The 22061-nt window shown below is 26.3% G+C and overlaps 1 protein-coding gene across 1 annotated transcript in view; it reads left to right on the top strand.

Moving 5' to 3' along the window:
- Nucleotides 1-22061, top strand: part of LOC145841724 (polycystin-1-like) — a 139190-nt gene that overhangs the window by 82206 nt on the left and 34923 nt on the right. The window contains exons 53-76 of the mRNA XM_082949073.1: nucleotides 645-774; nucleotides 1377-1474; nucleotides 4041-4194; nucleotides 4450-4587; nucleotides 8715-8928; nucleotides 9050-9239; nucleotides 12066-12168; nucleotides 12674-12928; nucleotides 13011-13164; nucleotides 15115-15238; nucleotides 15319-15433; nucleotides 16561-16701; nucleotides 17250-17445; nucleotides 17671-17988; nucleotides 18455-18626; nucleotides 19066-19213; nucleotides 19305-19487; nucleotides 19558-19605; nucleotides 19742-19845; nucleotides 20330-20485; nucleotides 20749-20912; nucleotides 21076-21281; nucleotides 21517-21627; nucleotides 21702-21937. Coding sequence (XP_082805199.1) covers nucleotides 645-774; nucleotides 1377-1474; nucleotides 4041-4194; nucleotides 4450-4587; nucleotides 8715-8928; nucleotides 9050-9239; nucleotides 12066-12168; nucleotides 12674-12928; nucleotides 13011-13164; nucleotides 15115-15238; nucleotides 15319-15433; nucleotides 16561-16701; nucleotides 17250-17445; nucleotides 17671-17988; nucleotides 18455-18626; nucleotides 19066-19213; nucleotides 19305-19487; nucleotides 19558-19605; nucleotides 19742-19845; nucleotides 20330-20485; nucleotides 20749-20912; nucleotides 21076-21281; nucleotides 21517-21627; nucleotides 21702-21937 — 3858 coding nt within the window. The remainder of the gene's footprint in view (nucleotides 1-644; nucleotides 775-1376; nucleotides 1475-4040; nucleotides 4195-4449; nucleotides 4588-8714; nucleotides 8929-9049; nucleotides 9240-12065; nucleotides 12169-12673; nucleotides 12929-13010; nucleotides 13165-15114; nucleotides 15239-15318; nucleotides 15434-16560; nucleotides 16702-17249; nucleotides 17446-17670; nucleotides 17989-18454; nucleotides 18627-19065; nucleotides 19214-19304; nucleotides 19488-19557; nucleotides 19606-19741; nucleotides 19846-20329; nucleotides 20486-20748; nucleotides 20913-21075; nucleotides 21282-21516; nucleotides 21628-21701; nucleotides 21938-22061) is intronic.

Here is a 22061-nt window from a genome sequence, read left to right on the forward strand (position 1 = left end):
TCAACAAAAAAATTTCCTTTTAGTTGTAGTTTTTTGTATAAATGGTTTTATTACTTGAAATTAAAAAAGTCGTTTTTTGTGTGTAGTAGGTTAACGCTTTTTATTTTAAACACATAATTTATTTATTTAAACATTTAGTTTAAACGTTAAATTTATTTCTTTCTAAATTAAGTTTTGTTTATGCATGTTTTCTTTTTTTTTTGTCCTGTTCAAGTGGCTCCGATTTTAATGCCTGAGTCCAACATTGCACAATAAACGATATAATAATGATTATATAATAATAATTTTAACATTAGCAATAATTATAATAGCATAGAACAAAGTACTTATAAATGATTAAGTATTAACAATGTTAAAAAACATTTTCATATAATAGAAAATATTATAAAAAATTTAAACAAAGTTTGAGTTTGATTATTATTTTTTATTTTTAAGTAGTCACTGTATTGTTTAAAACTAAATGATGGTTCTTCTTAAAAGTCTTTTGAAAATTTGAAATCAAAATTTTATAGATTTTATTGTTCCAGTTGGACTAATAAAAGTTTGTTATTTTTTTTTATTTCTAAGTAGTCACTGTACTTTTTAAAACTATATGATGGTTTTACTTAAAAGTCTTTTGAAAATTCGTAATCAAAATTTTATAGATTTCATTGTTCCGGTTGGACTGATGAGAGTTTGTCTCCCTTTATATACACTATTATTGCAACACGTCAGAATGGTGCTTCAAAAGACGACAGTTTTGTTCTTTATAAAGGAACATCGCCAACTTATGAGGTTTTGAATTTATAACTATACTAGATAAAAAAAAATTAAAATAAACATTGATATTTAGATATATAAAAAACATTCTAGTATTGTAGACTAATTTTTCTATGATTATTGTTACTGCTAAAATTTGGAAGAAGAAATTAATCTATTTTCACTGGTTTTAAAAGTTTTAAGTTTTTAAATGTCATCAAAATTGTCTTAACATTTAGTACAATCAGAAATTTAATTTTTAAGCCATAAATATGATTATTAATAAGCATAACTCACTTTAAGTAGCACTTTTAGGTTTTATTTTTTATTAGAGCTTACAATAGTTTTTTTTTAAAGTCTTTATAATTTAATATACTGTATGTATATTTACCTAAACTAATGAAAAGGTCTTGTTTTATGCTGCTCTTAATTAACAATAAGTCACATACACTATCAAAATCTTTCTTCCGAAGTGTTTTTAGTACTTTGTACAAAATCTGGGTGTAATTCTATTTTTACTTTACTAAACACTCCTTAACATGAAAAACTATAATAAGTTTTAAGAATTAACTACGGTTCATAAAACGCGCTTTGACTATATTAAAAAAGTTACAGTTTACGATATGCTTACACAACAGACTTATTTACCTCTTGGAACTGAAGGTAGCGACTATGGAGTTGATATACAAGTACTAGTTGAAGATGAATTAGGAACCTTCAATGTTGGGCTTAACAAGTAAAAAATATGAAATTTTTCATGCAATTAAATTATTCTAAACCTTCAAAAGAGGTATTGTTAATTAAAAGTTTTGTTTTAATTTAAATAGCTAAAACCTCATATATATCAGATTTTGTATTTGAATTCAAATGGTATTTAATCTTATGAAATTAACAAGTTCAAAAATAGAAATGGCTTTTTTTTTAATTTGAGAAAAATACTGTTTTACATATTTAAACTCAAGAAAGCAGTAAAACAAGAAAAAAAATATAGATAGTTTTCTGTTATTAATGTAAAAAAAATGGTATAATTTTTTAGAGTAATAAGTTGTTTAACATGGTCATACTTAAATTTATTAACCAGTAGTTAAAAACAAACATCAAGGGAATGATGGTTGTGTCACAATTAATTATGTTTTAATGTTAATTTTAGGTACGTCCAGCTTAAAATACAATTAATATAAATGGTATTAACTAAACTCAGTTTAAAATATAACTGATCATAACGTAACTATATTCAAGAACTAATTACTTTGAATTTTTTAACTTTAGATTTTGTTACAAAAAAAAGGTTGAAAAGTGTTTGTCAGAAAATATATATTATTAATACTGCTTCCTTGATTTAAAATATGCAAGATAGTATTTGATTTCAAATTTCTATTTAAGAATACCACGAACAAAATAGTTTAGAAAATGTTTTTTTTTTGCAACGTTTAGTATAAATAGAAACATATCTGAACATTTTTCATTTTATTTTTCAAAAACTGTAAATCTCAAAAATCGTCCTTAAAATTTTATTTCAAAAACAAAAATTTACCATTTATAATTGAAAAAAGTAAAAACATAGCTTTGGTTTTTTTTTAGTTTTTGCGTTTAGAATTTAATTAATTTAAGTACTCTTCTAAATCTAATTTGACAAAAATGCTATATTTGTAATTTTAAATTTATAAATAACTTGTAGACTAAAAAGTATGTATTACACACAGTTTACTATAAAAATTCTTTTATGCACTTTATGTAATCAATAAAGATCTACCGGATCTAGGATAAGGATCCAACTGGATGCGGCTTTTTTTGTCAAGATCCAGATCCGGCTGGCTCCTAATTAAAAAAAAGTCTAGATGCGGCCAGATGTTGATTTAAGATTGATTTCGTTCCATTAAGGTCCGGATTTAATAATTTAAAAAGAGTAATACTAACTTTTTTATAGAAACATAACGTATACCCTGAAAAAAATTTTTAATACAATTTATAACAAAAAATCTCTAGAAAGACACAAGTAAACCATCTAGCATAAATAAATCCACAATATTTTTATTTTTTTAAACTTTTAATGACGCTAACCCTATGGGCGTTTGGTTATCTTTGGGTTTTAAGTTTGTAGGATCTGCAGTGCAATCAACGGCTGGCTTTCTCTTTTTCCCCTGATGTGTGACTTTAAAAAAATATTTATTATTTATGTTTGTGGCTGATAAAGTCTAAGGCTGTTTATTGGACGGCATTGCCTAACTTCAAACTTGTTTATGTAGATTTTTAGTCTAATTATCTTTTTTATCGTGGACATTTTATTATTTCTCTAATAAGGTAATGTATCTTAGGTAAGTACAGTGCTTATTCACTTATCCGGACATGTTGGGCAAGAGTTTTCTTTAAAAGTGTCCGGATAAGTACAAATTTTTTTTTATACAACAATATAACAACTGTATACAATGCAATGCATTATAAATAACAAAAGCGTTACAGTAAAAACAAACAGTAATTATGAGTAAAAGAAAGCAAAATTATAAGTGTTAAAGCTAAATTTTAGGTTAATTTATTTAGTTGCTTTTTCTAAGGTGGATAAACATCAGACTTGCTAGCCTTCTGCAACGATATACGTTTTTTGAGGGTCAACCAAGTAAAATTCAACATTTATTATTCCATCGGCCCTAACTTTTAATTAGAAAAAGAACTTTTTTTAAATTAAATTTATATTTAAAAACAAAAACAAATTAATTAAAATGAAAACTATGTAGACCTATCTTTAGTTTTTACAAAGTTTGAGTGTAAGCTTTAATAGTATTATTTCGTCAAAATAATGAACTGGATTGCAGTATTTATAAATACACTTCAAATTTTTATACAGCATGAAAGATTAAATATTTGTAGTTAATATTTTTTTTTTTTGAGTTTTTCTGAAACTGTCAGGATATGTGAGCGTCCGTATAAGTGGTAAGCACTGAACTAAATAAAATAGCTTTTTTTTTTCAATTAAAAAAAAAAGTTTAAAGTTCAGTTCAACATAGTTTTAGATTAGCTGAATCCTTTCGGATACTAATTTTTGTATCCGGGAAGTCACTAGTAATCAATTAAACTATCAACTAAACGTAATATGAACTATTTATTACAATTAAGTGTTTTTGTTTTCAAATTAACTGTTAAGAAGAACCTTATTAAAAAGTATCTAAAATTGTGTTACGTAAAACAGTTTACTAAAGCTTCGGCTTTATTTTAACTGTATAAATTGAGTAACAGACTATTAATTAAAAAAATGAATTCATACAAGTTAGTATAAATATTTCATAAAATAATAAAAATATTTTTAGATCAATTGATGTTCGCCTTAAAACAGAAGGTAATGTGAATGCGATTGAATGGCTTGAAAATAAAACGAGAATTGAGCTTTTTGAGTTGGAAAAAACAAGTGACCCACAGATTGTAGCTGACTACATAACAGGACTTGTAACTGTTCTTAATCAGGTTTGTTTACTATTAGTCGTAATGAAATTAAAGTTTGTTTAAATTAATATAAATGTTTAATAATAAATACTGATGGCGCGAGGCATCTCAACTTTGTTGATGAAGTAAATAAATAAATAAGAAAATAATTAAATGAAGTGAATAATTACTGGTTATAAATGTTTAATATAGTAGTTAGCTAACTAAACGATTATGTATGTACATATTTCTACAATTGTTTTATAAAGCTATTAAGTATTGTTTAATTCTTTTCAGAACTTGGAAACTTCTTCGAATACTCAAACAACTAGTAGGGAAGAAATAAGAAAGAATATAACACAAGCGGTAACATCACTTGACACTAATACTTTTGATGAAATTAGGCAAGTCAGTGCAGTATTCAAACAATGTCTGGTAAGTTATTAGTTCGTTCGCATTTAATATTACAATTTTTATGAGTAAATTAATTAGAGTTTAAGTTAAATTTTTTAATTATTCAACAAAAACTTTTAGGTTAGTTTTATATTTTTATGAATAACTGACATATATTTATTTAATTATACAATAAGATATACAAGACACACAATTTCAATAAAACTAGATATATTTCGAGCAGTTCTCATTAGTAGAGTACAAAGCTAACAAGTAATAAGATTTTACAAACTTATATAGTAACCAAGTAATCATAAAGTAATCAAGAGATTAATAAAAGACAAAAGCAATTAGTAACAGTTAAAGTCTTTTAAGTTTACTTACGTTATAATTGATCTACAGTAAAACTAAACATAAATAAAATGAAAACAAAACTTATAAAGTATTACGAAAAAAAAGAAACAGTATAGTCAAAATATGTTTGCTTGCATAAAACAGCTTTCCTTAACAAAATACAAATGGCCTCTAATTTAATCAAATCGGAAACATTACTACAGGTTTTAATAATTTTAAATCTATTATGTTATAACTTTTTTCACAAATTGAATTGTTAACCTAATGTTCTGCAATAGATGAGCTTTTAAATGTATTTAAAACCTTGACCGGTATATCATCTTTCTTATCTGAAAAGCAAAAATTCTCTACATTTTTTGGTGCATGCTTTTTATCCTTTTCCTTAGTTGCCTTGTTGTGCATCCAATATAGCTTGCTTTACAACAGCAGCTGTATTGGTAAATTGCCATACTTTTATTTAAGTTTGATATTGGATCCTTACCACTTGGTGTTAATAATGTTTAGAGGTGAAAACAATTCTAGGGTTTGCTGCATAATAAGTATTTCTTATTAATTGTCTAGTCTTCTTTTCTAACATTTCTGAGTTTTTGTTAATGAATGGAATTTTTAAAGTAACTACAAGATCTTCGGTCCTATTGCCTTTTTCAAATGTAAATGAATTGTTTTATACTAACTCTTGTGGGTAACCGTTTTTGTTTAGTAGTAACTTATCTGTCTGATCTAACTTAGTTGCACGATGAGAAAAAGTTGTGATTAGATTTAATTTTCTATTTAAACCACAGTTTGATTAAAAATTCAAATAACAACCTGTAAAATTTTTCTTTCCGTACACCGAAGTTAAAAATCTATTTTCTACTCGTTCAACTTGTACGTCTAAAAATGCAAGTTCGTTATTGTTTTCTTTTTCCATTGTTAAACTGATAGAATTATGAACATTATTCAAAATATTGAAAACTTTAAAACTTATAAGGGTTTGTTTAGAAGGGTAGGGGGTTTAATGGTTGACTCATGGCTAAGAGGTCTTTGGCTCTGAATGCGAGCACTCTTAGCCCGAGTTTGAATCATAGTGTCTGGAAGACACTCTGGATTTGAACTGACTCGTGACATAAATTAAATTTACTTTAACAAAAACTATTTAATAATATAAAATAAAAAGCAGTTGGGACAAATTTATATGCTAAAAACTCAAAAGTAAACCAATTTGCAAACTAACCTAAAATGAATAAAGTAGCTAAAATTAGACAAAAGTTACAATAAAAAACTCAGGTTTGAAAAAATCAGTAGAATTTTATAAACTGTTATAAAATTCTAAAACAATATTATCAAAAAATCAAGAAAACACTTATATTTGTCTAATGTCAATTTAAGTAACTTGGTTTTAAAAAAGTCAATAAAATTTTATAAATAGTGTTATAAAATTTTAACTAGCACACAGGAAAAGGTGAATCAACTGGACGACAATCAACTCCACTCCAATTCTTTCCTCAGAACTCAGACTCCTGTCTCTGACAATGACTCAGCTCACAGTAGTGATTGCTCAGAGTGATGACAGTTGTTATAGCAACCAATTTCAAATTTCTTATAGTATAACTTGTAAACATCTCATTTGTTGTTGTTTATAGCTTGCCCAACAACAGAGTGTTTCCAATTGAAAAATATAATAATATAATTAAATAACGTTCCGTTACAAATTCACTCCTAAGTTTCTCGTTTCAAACTAACACAAAACAATCATCAACATACCTTAGGTACAAATAATTATTTATGAAAGTTTACAACTTTTAATTCAATATAACCCATAAATATATTAGCCAATGTTGGTCCCAAGGGGGATCCCATGGCTATCCCGTCTTGTTGTGAATAAATTAAGGAATTAAAACTAAGTTTAATTTTTTTAGAGTTTAGTTTTACTGTAGATCAATTATAACAGTGGTTCCCAACCTTTTTGATTCCCCACACCCCTAAAGTCTCTTAATTTGATCTCGCACCCCTAACATTACATGCTATAATTATTTATTAATAATTTGATTATAAATCATTGATTTCATTAATTAATAATTTGTATTTTAATTTTTATGATAGTGTACTATATTAACAAAAATAAGATACTTGGAAATTTAAAAACATAACAAACTATATTCAAGCAAGTTTTATCTATTTTTTATAAGGTAGAAAACATCAGAACTCACTCTTCCTACTGCAATGATAAACGATTTCCAAGATTTAAAAAAATATTAGAAGTGAGGAAAAGGCACTAGAAAAGTAATAAATATTAGGCTTAAACTTAAAACTAAACTCATTATACATTTTGTTATGAATATATGTACTTAAAAAATAAAAATTAGCTATTCTAAGTTAAGCTTATGTAATGTTTTATTTTCAAAACTATTAGCAGCTAGGAGGTTTCAAAATAATAAAGATTTGAGATAACATTTTAAAAAGTTAAAAAATATTTAGTCTTAAATTGTACAAAGATATGTATAAAAGCAAATACAAGAAAATTTTGTATGCTTACAACATAAATAGAAAAATGTAGATTGAAAAACAGTTTAAGTTCAAAAAAGGAATGAATAGAAATAAAGTTGATGCATTGAATACTTTTGCTGATCTATAAAAAATGGTTTCACTGAAGCTAAAAACAAGTTTTCTTAAATGTTATAACATACAGGAGTTGCTGTGAACTTTACAATTGGCTGATGTTAAATCTTTAAGCACCACTTTCTGCACAACTAAGCTTAAAAAAAGATTACATTATAAATGTAATAGACTTAACAGAACCTGTTCTTAACAGCTAATAAAAAGCCTGCTGAAGATACTAGTTTTTATATAAGTATTTCAATTAAAATAGATGCTAGCTCATAAACTGTTTTAAACAATTAATGTCCAGTTAAGAAAATAAAACATTTAAAGAACAGATGATTAAAATTCACAGGTGTAAAACTCTAAGAAAGCTTTATTGAAATGTTAATTCTAAACTAACAGCTAATAAATGAAATTAGTAAAATGAATTTACTTCTAGAAAAGCGCTCTTGCTCTATGACGTATTAATAAAATTAATTTATTCAGAAAATTAGCACTAACTTCTTTTTATAACAAAATTTACTTTTTAAACTTTATCAGAGAGTGAAAATCTCCTTATTTATCATACAAAAATTAAAAGCTATCTCGCACCCCTGGTTGGGAACCCCTGAATTATAACGTAAGTAAACTTAAATCATTTTTACTGTTACTAATTGCTTTTGTCTTTTATTAATCTCTTGATTACTTTATGATTACTTGGTTACTATATAAGTTTGTAAAATCTTATTACTTGTTAGCTTTGTACTCTGCTGATGAGAATTGCTCAAAATATATCTAGTTTTATTGAAAATGTGTGTCTTGTATATCCTATTGTATAATTAATGGTCATTTGTGTTCCAATATATTTTTATTTTTATTTTTAAATTTTAATTTAGGATTTGTTTTTTAATTTAAAAATTTGAATATTCAATCATTAGTTTTTTTAAACTTTATCTCAGAGTCATTTTCTGTTATTCAGCTTATAATTTTTAGCAGGAAAAGCTTTGAATTAAATTGCAGCTACCATTATCTAAAGCAGTAATTTAATTTAACAAGTAGGTATTAAGTTTGCCTAGAATGTAGTTTTCTACATAATACTCAAGTTTAGTTCATTTCTTAATATAGTACGTTACTTTGTCTGGTTATATTTATTTTTACAGTTAATAAACCAAAGTGCAATTTTTAGATGTTTCTTATTAAGTTACTTATTTAAATAAATGTTTAAAAAAATATATCAAAATAATTTTAAAACATAGAGCGTACCGTCTGAGCTGCAAGATAAGGAGTTGCAGGCAACCGGTGTCAATAAATTACAAGAAATTTCAGTTCAAATTCAGACGTACAACATTGAAACGAGCGAAACACGATATCTCGAAGTAATTAGTGACCTTATGGATTCCGTTAGCTACATGATAGATTCTGTTAACTATCACTATTACACTACTGGAGAAGCGTTTATTGATCGATTAGGCTAGTATTTTAAAGACAAGTGTTATGGTTTTTCATTTAAAAATGCAGCATATATAAATCTTATTTAGGCATTATCTTGTTAGGTTTTTAAATAAAAAAATTTACTAATAATTTTTAATAGATGAATCAAATGATACTGCGCTATATAGCGAAGAGCATAGAAAAGAGCTTATGTCAGTTTTAATGACTTCAGTGGTACAGCTAAGCAATAATGTATTACTTAGCAAAGTAGAAGGGGAAGAAGCGACATACATTAATACTACCTTATTTTCTTCATATGGAAAAAGAACTACTACATCTAATATGAATAGGTATATGCTAATGATCACGATTTCCTATATAGTAATATACAAGTGACTATACTTACAAAAACTCCTTTTTTTTAGTATTTTAAAAATTTGAAAATGATGTTATACTGATCTCACCAAGGTTCCTTTAAGATCTCAAATTCCATTAAACTAAGATGTTGAAAAAATACATAAGATTTTAATCTACTTTATGGGTTAAAATTCTAAACGAAATCAACACAAACTTAATTTTGTAACACTAAATCTGCACATGAAGCTGCTAGTAAGCCAGAAAAATATTAGCCTATACACAAGTCCAACTAAAAAAGATAGTTCCAGCTGAGTTAGAACCTTTTTAGCTGAAAGAAGATATAGGAAAGACAATATTAAGTTTATTTATTAAACTTATATATAATAGCACTTGTTTTTGCATTTGTTTTTAAAGATATATGCACGTATGAATATATATGTTTAATTAAACTGTAAAAACCAGACATACAAAAGCTAAGCTATTACACGATGAAATAAGTTATGGTTACTTTGATAAGTACAAATATACTTTGTTACTTCTTAGTTGTCGTTGAAAAAACGTATATAAAGTAAACAAGTTTTGGATTAAGTAAAAAACTTAAGTTTAAAAACGGACTAAACTGTTTTTTAATTTTACTAAATGTTAGTTAATTTAGTTTTTATTTCGTTTTTTTACCAATAAGTAAAAACATATTACATATATTCATTTTAATTATCTATTGTTTTCTTAGGTTTATGCTAATTATCTATGTTGGTCTACAATTGTTTCTCAGATTTTTGTAATTAAAAAAAAATTTCTCAGTTTTAATATTAAGTACTTTAAAAAAAGTTTTAAAAAAATAAAATGTATATTTGCACATTAAAATTTTAGAGTACTTTTGAAATTTACTCTTGTTTCCAGTAACTTTAAATAATTTTAAAAATAAAGTTTATGAATCTAAAAGGTATTTTGCAGTAAGACTAAAATTAGGAAAAAAAATACTATTATGAAATAATAATTCCAAAAATGTACAATTATTTTGTAAAAAAAAACTTGAATGAAGTTAGTAAAAGATAACTGTTTTTCCGTACTTAATTGAAATAAAAAACAAAATCTTTCCGAAACAAATATAAAATAAAAGCTAGCTTAATAAAAGAACTATAAACTAAACTGGTCTTAAAATTATATTATTTTCGATAAAAAGTAGGTATTGTTTGTTTTATTTATGGTTGCTTGTAAAACATGAATTCATTGTCTTTCTAAGTAGTTCTATGTCCGTACGACTGTTTGTTGAATCTATAAAATAATTGAGTATCAGAGTTGCCACAAAACTTAGAATTCTTGAAAAACCTTGAATTTGACAACTTAAGCTTAAGATACCTGGAATTTGAGAATTTTTTTAAAAATAACCTGGAAAAATCTGGAATTTTTACAAAAATCACTAAAAAAACCTGGAAAAAGTCATTTTTGCACGAGAGTAAAAAAATAATAATAAAAAACATTATAAAAAAAAAAGAAAAATAGAAAATAAAAATGAGTTACTGGTCGAGAGTAAAGATTAGAAACGGGTCTAAATTGCACGAAGACAAAACTGCACGAGGTTACTAAATTACACGAGGGGAATAAACTGCACTAGTGCACAAAATTGCACGAAGCCAAATTTGCACGAGGGCACAAAAATGCACGAGTGAACACAATTTAACGAAGACGATTTTGCACTAAGGGTCAATTATGCACGAGCTATATTTTTGCACGAGAGTAAAAAAATACAGAAAAAAAAAATAGACAGAAAAAAAAAATAATTTAATAAAAAAAGAAAAAACTTACTGATCGAGGGTAAGAGTTAGGGGTAACAGTGATAGCAAAAATAATAAAAAACTAACAAAAATTGTAATAAATAAATTTTTTTTTAATTAATTAAAAAACCAAAAAAAAAGGTACGAACCGAGGGTAAGGGTTAGAGGTAACGGTGATAGTAAAAAAAATACTTACCGACCGAGGGTAAGAGTAATAATAAAAACAAACTGAGCTAAAAAGAATAATTATAATAAGTTAAGTAAAAAAAAATTAATCAGTGTAAAATTTTCTGCTCGTGCATAAGTGTCTTCGTGCAAAATTGACCCTTTGTACGAAAGTATATTCGTGCAATTTTGTATGCTCGTGCAATTTAGACAGCTTCCCAAGGATTAAGGGTAACAGTGATAGTAAAAATTTAAAAACTAAATTAATAAGAAGTAAAAATAAATAAACTAATTAAAATTAATAAAAAAATATTAAATTAAAATAAAAATCAACCCGTGTAAAAGTGTCTTCATGCAAAAGTAACCCCTCGTGCAAAAGCGATTTCGTGTAGAAGTGTCTTCGTGCAAAAGTGTCCCTTCGTGCATGTTTGACTCCTACACAATTTTCCTACTGTGTTAGATTTAAAAGTTTGGAAAGTTCATTGTACCATTACTAAAACTCATGTCAATTTCTTTTTCATTGGTGGTCCTGAACAATGTTTCTATTCCGTTCTAATTTTAATCATATCATATTTGCAAAAACAAGACAACATTAAACACTTGAATAAAGAAAAAAATTACCGTATACTTTTTTTGCTAAAGTGTGCTAATTGATGAGTTTTTAATTCTATTTAACGCAATTTGTGTTACTTTATTTTTCTTATTCAAACAATTTCTATAAACGTCTAAACATAATAATTAGCTTGATATTTTACTTTACTTTTAGTTGCTATATATGTTTTATTTTTGCATTACTACATTTTTTGTTGATCGACTTACAAATAATTCATATATTAATGATAATAAGGCATTATAAACTAATTTTACTTATTTTCACAGCACCCTTATAAATGACGGATGCTATATTTTGTTACCCAGTAATGTATTTGATGCTATAGGCTTAAACGAAGAAATATTTTATCTTTTTATCGTTTCGCAGCAGGTTTGTTTTCTTGTTTTACATTCAAGATTTGGTTTTGTATAGGCTAACTTTATCTAAACTGTTAGTGTAAAAGTAAAAGCTATATATTACAAAACTAATTGCAGTTATAAAAACTGTATTTTTAAGTCATAAACCATTTTTATTACTTAAAATTAAGCTATAAGTGATTTAATTTAAAACTTAGCTCTTAAAAACATTTAAAGTGTTTTAAAGCATTTGAAATAGTTCTTTTTATGGCTACTATTGTAATAAGATTTTTTCTAGTGTTTAAACTTTATTTGCAACTTTTGATAAATATATATTACCGTTAGTTGCAAATGGCATTTAGATTTTAACAAATAATTCTTGAATTATACAATAAATATTCTTGTAAATTTCTAGAATCTAGATGTAACTAGTAAAGTAAGTATATTAATGATAAAAGTAACTTAGTTTCATTTTGATTTTGAAACAAAAAAACTACCTAGTTTTTATTTTATAAAATGTAACTGTTATTAAATAACAGAACCCATTTACGTACGGGTATTTAAACACAAATATCACAAATGCTAACGGAGTGGCAAATATTTCCACAAGAGTTCCATCTCTTCAGTTTAAAAGACCATCGTTGGACCCACTTGTTATCAGTAATCTTGCTACACCAGACTCTGAGAATAATATGATTAAATTAGTCATGGCTCCTGGTGATAGACAGTTTATAACTAGTGACTACAAGCAAAACTTGTCTTCAGTGACTGATTATACAACATACACACCTAGAGTTAGTTGTTTATGCTTTTTAAACGATTTAAATTAGAAATAATTAATAAGCTAAAAATATTTAAACTATTGTTAATATTTAGGAAGGTGTAGAATTCACTTCACAAGAATTAAAGGCAGGAGAGTGGAAATCTGTAACAATCAGCAATGAAAATACTGATTCAAAAGCATCAGCTCATATCATGGTTGTTTATGAAAAGCTAAAACCAGATTGCACGGACTTATCTCCTTACATTGGTTTTTTTAATCTTAAATACATAATGATAAATTTCTAAAACAGCTAGAAAATATATCAGTTCAAAACTGTACAGCAAAAACTTTGATAAAAACTATCTTGTTATCGACTACTTTTATATTTGTTATAAATAATTCTTTAAAATTATTTTGATATAACTTTTTAATCATATCAAATTTCGTTTACTTGATATACGAATGGTATTTTAAAAGCTGGGCTCCAAAACGTGTTGAACTACACCTTATAAAATCTGCGCAAGTCGGTACACCTGCTTCAAATACGTCACTGTCAGAAACCTTGTGTGCAATTTAGAATTTTTTCGTGTAATGCTTTATTTTGACAGTCTACACAACCTCATTCATAATTATCAAATCTTACTGTTTAGATATCCAGTATAGATAAAAAAGCAGTTTTGAAATATAAAGAAAACTTTAAAATAAAAAGCTAACTGATAATTTAGTCTTTATTTTGAGTTGTATATACAAAAACTTCAAAATAGTATAGTTAGTACAAAATAAAAACTGGGAAGGATTACAAACCTCGGTAGTATTTTATATCAATTTTTTTGTATAAATAAAAAACTAACCTGAATTATTGCAAATAAATAAAATGGAATCTAGATTTTTTGTTAACTAACTTGCTTGCAAAATTTATAAAGATATTTTGTTTTATGAAATATCTTAAATATATTTTTTACTCTTAACTTACTGAGTGTGAACAAATAATGAAGTTAAATGTTTACGATGATAAAATCAAAAATATTCTTTAGTTTTGTTTGAAACTTTGCAAATCAGTTAATAAATAAATATCTAGGTCCTATTTAAATAAGATGCATTTATATTTTTTACTTTTTTATCGACTGGGGACTTGGAGAGTTTGGAAAAGACAAAACTTAGTTTTATCTATAAAAATACAAAAGTATCTATTGGTTTTGCATAGCTTCGTTGAAGTGTGTAAACACACAGAAATATATGTTAGTTTTATAACGAAAGAGTACTGTGAAAATATGTTGTTATATATTCCAGTGAACTTGCTTCGCTAGGATCTCTGTTATCAAATGATTAAATAAAAGTTTTGAATGTTTAAAATAGTTTTATACTTTTTCAAAGACTACAAATTAGTTGCACAACACTGTCTTAAAGTAAAGGCATAAGGGGGTCCACCTTGATTTTTACAAGTTGATCTTATTTCATAGAGTTTTATCTGAGCCATCAGACATTTTCAATCTCTTAAAAAAAATCAAAGTAATTTTTGAGATATGAGCGATCAAAGTCGGTGACCTCAATAGGTTCCTAATGGAAGGCGCAAACTAAAAACGAAAAAAAAAAACATTTCACTAAAAATCTATTTCCTCCTTCATTTTTTAAATAATCTTCTTCAAAATTTCACAGAAAGTCTATTATTAAATTTTAAAAAGATTGACGGCAGGAATATTTTGATAAAAAAAAAAACACCTGTTTTTTTGTTTTTTTATCTTTTTTTTTTATAAATCGTAACACTCAAAGTCGTTCAAACATTAGAACAAACGTTTGCTGAAAGTTTGAGGTCTCTAGCTCAAAAAATGAAGGAGAAGATAGATTTTTATTGATTTTTAAAACTTCCGAGAAAATTGATCCCAAAAAATTTGCGGTCCATACGTTTGTATTGGAAACTTTTTATAAAAACTAAAATATCTAAAAAGTTAAATAATATTTTGTTATTCTATAAAAACTTGCTTGAAGTTTGTATTTCAAGCTTTCATATAAGATCCAATGTTATTTTTAGTAAAAAAAAATGTTGGATCCCCCTATGCCCTTAAATACTGTGACTTTATTCTGACGAAATGTATTTATATTAACTTGCTTATGTGAAACTTTTAGAATTAAAATTATTGAACATAAATTAAAAATGGTTTTGTAGGTTAATTTATTAAAAACAATTTATTAAAAAATACTTGAATGTTTTATATGCAGATGTTTATTTGAAATTCAATGAAATACCTGATGAGAATAACCATAATCGAACACTTCGGCTTACTGAAGCAACTGTAGATGAGTTTTCAAACCATCAGGAATATACTTTTTATTTAGAGCCCACGTAAGTCAGCTAAGCATTTCAATTTGGTAATATACTAACGATAAAAAATAATGAATTTAATTTAATTGTGTTTTTTAAAGAGAAGGGTATTCTGTACACTCGAGTCGTCTAAATGTTACTAGCCGATATCAAAGTTGTGATGTGGTCATTAAAGTCGGAGTTTACTACAGCTCTTGTCAGTTTTTTGATACTCGGGTTAGTTTTTTCTTTTAATTTTATGCATAAAATAAAGTCTTATACAGATTGTATAGGTTTTTAAAAACTAACTTTGTTTGAACTTTTTTTTTTTTTATCAAAACATTTAGAAAATTTAAATATAAGTTAAAAAGTGCACCATTTTTTTTTCTATTAAGGTATTGTGTTTACATTACGTATTACCTTAGAGTACAGATATTTTACTTACTTTAATTACTATTTTTAAAGTCTTTGTTGCTATCACAAAAATAAATTTTAGAATTATGTTTTGTTTTCGTATATCCTTTAAAAAATTACATATTTTAAAACTACATTTATCTTTATTGATTTTTTTAAAACTTTTTAAAAGAATTTATTATCTTTAAAAATAAAAGGGTTGATCATACCAATTCGATCATCAGACCACAAGCCTTCGGTAGACTGAGACCGGTCTGATGATCGAATTCGCATGATCAATTCTTTTGTTAAACTTGAGCAAGTCTCACGGCATACGAAAGTCCAGGCTTCTGCTCTTTTTTTTTGACGTTATTGTTTTTTTGACGTTATTTTCCAGTTTATAAAATTTTTATTGTAGTGACCTAAAATAGTTTTTTTAACGAATATTATGCTTACAAAACTGCTTTTTTTGTTTTAAATCTATTTATAATCTAAATGTTAAGAAAAATTAGTTTACAAAAGTTTACATGGAGTGTGTTATTAACTTTTTTCATTATTGATTAAGTGTATATTGCTGTTTGTTTATGATAGATTGATTTAGAAAGATTTTTATGTATGTTAATCAATTGAAATTATATCAAACTTTTTATAAATTTGAATATTATTCGCTGTAAACTTATTACTACAATAGTTAATTAAATGTTTTATATCAGCTTAATAAACTTACTAAAATAATAATAGTTTTTTTTAACTTACTTGCAAGTCTAAATATATATTTTTAGTCAATTCACTTAATTTTATTTTAAATAGACAGGCAGTCAAATGTAAGCAAAATTTATAACAATTCTTTTTTATAGTAATACATAGCAATAGCTTAAACTCTGGGTCAACAAGTTATTAGACTTAGAACAAAATACTTTTGTCATTTGTATCATTTATGATCTTATTAATTTCAATTTTAAACATAAAAGTCAGAAGAATGGAGTAACGAAGGATTGCAAACATCAGCAGAAACAACTCCATCAGTGACTGTTTGTTACTCCAGCCATTTAACTTCATTTGGTTCTTTTGTTATTAGTCCTCCAAGTCTTGCAAACTTTGACGAAATAACTGTAAGTAGTGTTATTAAGTTTATTGTTGTTGTTTTTATTTATTTATAGTATATTAAAAATTTTGAAACGAACGAAATACTTTACTAATGAATGACAGTATTTTGAATTAAATTTTTTGCAAGGTTTACTCTAAACAAGATTTACAAAAACAGCAACAATGTTTTTTAGTAGTTTAGAAGTTAAGAAATAACTATTATGTTTTAGTATTTTAATAGAACACATTTGTACAACTTTATAAAAACTGCAATTTATTTAACTTTATATAGTGTTAGGATTTTATTTAAATTACAAGTATTTTAACTGACAATCCCAATAGAACGAAATATTGTATTATAATAAACTTCTGACTGATTAGACTTGTAATTTCCCCTTTAAAAGTATCAAGTGAGTGCTCTAGTTGTAATTTTTTACTTTGAGTTTTAAATGTGCACAGATATAGAACTATTGACTAAATTGCAAACACGTTCACGTTTTCTAGAAATTTATTTGAACTAATATAAATACAAGTATTATAAGTAGTGTATATATAACTATAAAATAATAAACAGAATTTAGACGTTAGTAAAAATCCAGTCGCTCTTATACTAGTAGTGTCAACGTTCGGTTTATACTTCTTTCTTGTAATTCTTTGTTATCGCTTTGATAGAAGAGATATAAAAAAAGCAACGATGATTCCTCTTTGTGGTCGAAATGGCTCGTTTAAGTATGAAGTCACTGTCAAAACATCTTCAAGTATTGGAAGTGGTAAGTAATGTTTTATTTAATTTTTAACAGTTCATTTAAAAAGTTTCAAATATTTTACAACGGCCATTAAGAAAGACCAATAGAACCTAATAAGAGTAAAAAACATGACATGTTTTTTAAGTTTATTACTTCAGATTTTTAGTTTTTATAAACCTATTAAACTGTATTAACTGTATTAAAAGTATTATACACAACACTTTATAAAATTACCTTTTGTTTTATTAGGAACGACAGCAAATATTGGGATTCGAATTTACGGCATGGAAGGTCGTACGAGCTCCACGCATATTTTCCGCAAGGGGGCGTTTCAGCGTGGTAGCGTTGATTCCTTTTATGTCGCCTCTGAAACAGACCTAGGCGAGCTGACTAAGATTAAAATTTGGCATGATAACACAGGAGTGGACCCAGGTTGGAACGTAAGCAGAGTGATGATTCAAGACGGAAAAGGGACGAAGTGGTACTTTTTGGTTGACACGTGGCTGCAAGTTTACCCAGACGACGATGATGAGGAAACTTGTTTGAGTACCGTTGTTTTTAAAGCCAGTAAGTATTTTAAAAAGATTGCAATAACTCTTTTGTGCTCATTCACAGTTCTTAAAGTAGGTCGGTTGTATTAAACTTACTATTAGTAAACCATTAGACATAGTTTTGATTCGTGGCTGTCAGTCACTTTAAGAAATCTACGATATAAAGTATAATTTTGCAGATGTTTTGCTACAAAAACAAAACAAACACATTTTAAAATTCTAATAAATTTTTCAAAATGAATTATGTGATTTGTAAATTCAGCCTTTTTTATACTCTGTCTGCTTATCTTATTTTTAGATTCTGAACTTTTATAGCTGTTTGCAAAAGTTGCAGAGGCAAGTAAATTATAGATGATTAGTAAAGAGTTAGTGTTTTTAAAATACATATTTTGTGCTCACTGTGTTTAACTTTTTTTAGTAACTCAAGTCAGTTTACCGTAACAGAGGTTATCAAACCTAGTTATTGAAACTTTTTTAACCAGGTGAAGAAGATTTACAAAATTTTTCTCGGATGTTTGGTTCAAATATACAGCATGGTTGGGAAGACACACATTTATGGTGGTCACTCATCGAGCGTCCACAAAGAAGCAAGTTTACTAGAGTTCAGCGCCTCACTTGTTGTTTTACACTTCTCTTTTCGTTTATGGCGCTCAGGTCAGTAGAAAGTATTTCTCATATATTAAAATCGTCGTTTGTTAAATTGAGCAAAAATATGTCTTTAGATATTTAAACAATTTTCAACATTACACTAAATAGATGTTAAGCCTTTTTTTCTGTAAGTTGTAATATTCGAAGTTAGTGAAGCTTAAATATTAGTACTATAGTTCCATAGTGTGTTTTACATTCATAACACACTAGTAATAACTGTATCTAAGATTAACTTAATAAGTAAAATAAATGTACAACAAATAAGGATTTTGGTGTTTTTAATAAACTAAATTGTTTAACGAAAATAACTTAGTTTTTAACTGCTAACCCAATACTTTTAATAGTTTTATAAAGTTTTTGGTGTATATTTATATAAAATATTAGACTTTTGACGATTTAGTTTATAGTTGTAATGTTCTACTTAATTGATATAAACAACTTATAGCTCGCTTTGGTATCAAGATTATGATGAAACAGATGATAATGTTGGAGTATTTAGATGGAAAGACGTTGCAGTCGGAGCAATTGTCAGCATACTTGTTTTTCCTATCAATATATTTATTGTTCTTCTATTCAAAAGGTCTAAGGTTGAGGTAAATGATGTTAAAGTTTTTAACGATTTAATAGTTAATTGGAAATATAGTTAAAAATTTTTTTTGAATTTTATATTATTCATATGTTTAGCTAAGTGTGGGAGGTTCGTGGAGGTCACGGATGCCAACAGCTGAGACAGTTGAAGTTCTCGATGAAGATCCGAGAAATATAATAGATTTTAATGAAATTGAACAAGTTGAGGAAGAGTTTGCGGAAAATACACAAGTTCAAGAAGAAAATGTAGCCAGAGAAATTTTCACTGTTATATCCGAAGTCGGTTATTTAAAAATAACTTTTATATTTTTAAGGTATAATTAAGATTTTTATAAACATTTTTATGCAGGATGAGGACGAAAGTATAAAAGAAAGTGAGAAAGTTAAAACAGAAAAAGTAAGTTTAAGTATTTTTTATTTATAACAATTTCAAGATGTTTAGTTCGTTATACTTTTATAATAACAGCTTTTAGTATTTTGAAAATTTTGTTTCTATAAAGTTGTAGAGTATCAAAAAAATGTTCACTATACAGAGCTTGTATGACTATAGAAAAAGTTCATCATCGAGTTTATCTTTTGGATCAAAAGATACAGGCTATTCAAGTGGAGCACATTTGTTTTCAACAATAGAAAATAAGTCTGTAGATAGTTTTTTTTATACGAAGTTTTGTGATCACATAATGTCATTAGAGGTTTTGTCATCGTGTTTTATATAAACCAACATTTACAGTAGAAAAATGTTTTTACACTTATTAAAATTTAAGCACTTTCAGAATTTAAATTCTTTAAAAACATACAAAACATAGTAGATATATGAGTGTTCTTAATTTTAGTTTTACAAAACCTGAGAGTAAAACTAGTTTCAACATGTAAAACAAGTATTCTTTAAAAATTATTTAAAGTCCATAAAAATGAAATAATATTTTAAGATTATCGATTACTTCAAAGAATAATTTGAGAAGTATTATTTTTTGTAAAAGTTTTTTTTTTCCATTTTGTAATATCTAGGAAAATTTTTATAAGTACATTTTCTATTTAAGTATTTTCAAGTTTGAACTACTTTACTACATACCACTATAATTCGTCCATTCGGTTTGTTTTAATAGAACTTTTTTTTTCAGCTTACCCACTGGGGGGTTAGGAGGTAATCTAAGAAGAAGGCACGGAGGAAACATTGATAAGCATGATTTAGAAAGTGAGCTTCTCAAATTAGATCTCTCCAATGAAACTTTGGTTGAAAGTGTTGAAGAAATAGAAAAACCTCATGTTGCTTTTAAGTAATTTTTTTATAATTCAACAAGTACTCGGTTTAACAAAAAATATTAATTTATAAAGATAATTTTAATTTTTTGTAATTTTGATAATCACAAGCCGGATTTAGTTTAGTATTTCAATTAGTTGTTTTAAAGTTTTTAAGTTTCCCTTATGAATAAAAACCTTGACAACGTTAAGTTTTGTTAAACCATTATAAGTATAACTAAAAGTATTAAGCAAAGTTACTCTGTAGTTTAACCTAGTGTACTTTATTTTAAATAAAAAGAGGAGGGTTGAGACGTACGAAAAACACAATATTTGACCAAGAAGAGATACTTAACCCAATGTCAATTGTTAATATAGATGATGCTGATAATACTAGAAAAAAAGAAGCAATTTCTCCAAGAAGTATAATGTTTGAATCTACTGTGTCAATAGATGAATCTCTAGGTAAATTTTATAGCATCTATAAGATTGTAATGTTTTAGACAAAAATTACTATAACATGCAAGTAATCGTTAAAAAATTTCAAATACAATTTTTATGTGAAAATTTTTGAATTTGAATAATCAAAATTAGTGTTTTTTTACTAATTAAATAGTTTTTTGTATAGATGACGTAGATGAAGAAAGTAAGGAGTTTCTTTTACCACATGTTTTTATCTACATCGCATATTTTGTTTCCCTCAGTATAGTTGCATTGTCTTCGTTTATAATTATGCTTAAAGGATATGAATTAGGACCTACTGCGTCAAAAAGATGGATTGTTTCTTTAAGTGTTTCACTTTTGGAAAGCTTTTTTATAATTGAACCAATAAAAGTAATTATCTTCAAAGCAATTTATTAAAAATAATTTTATGTATTGATATTAGTTTTTAATAATTTATCATTCATGAGTTTTCCTTATTTTTTGTGTACTTACAGTTCAAGTAGTTTGAACAAATATAACTGTATTAGAGTTAACTAAAATACAAATTAATTCAAAAACAAATTTAAAAAGTAAAACAAATAATAAATTGTTGCTTAGATTTATACACAGTATTTTACTTTAACAGGTTTTGTTTGTTGTTATATATTTAATGACGTGTTTTGAAAAAAAAACCCACCCTGATGATGCTATACAACATAGTGATCCAATTAGTGAAATTCATGAAGACGTTATTCAAGTTAGAGCTTTAGTTCATGTTAATATTTTTCAAGGTGTATGTACCATTTTAGAAATGTAACACTATAATTAAAGAGCAAACGAAGTCGAATTAGACCTCCAGCTGGTTTTGCATTACAAAAATGCAAAGAAGAAGCTTTAAAAGCGCGACGACTTCAACAATTAACGTACCAATTTTCTATCCATACAATGCTTTTATGGAGTTTAGTGGCTTTTGTTTTTTGGGATAGAAACTCATCATCTTACTGGTCTCACCATGCCATCAAAACAATAATTTTTCGCAGGAATCATTCGCTAGACTCTGTAAAAACGTAACTTTTTGTTTTAACTATTACATTTAGTTTGAATAAGGTTTGTACTACTATTTTTATAAATTCCTCTAATAAAATAAAAGTTCAACAATAATATTTTATTTATAATTATAAACAGAAGTGT

Source organism: Thalia democratica, chromosome 7 (genome assembly GCF_965202585.1).
Source record: "Thalia democratica chromosome 7, ktThaDemo2.hap1.1, whole genome shotgun sequence".
Taxonomy (NCBI): domain Eukaryota; kingdom Metazoa; phylum Chordata; class Thaliacea; order Salpida; family Salpidae; genus Thalia; species Thalia democratica.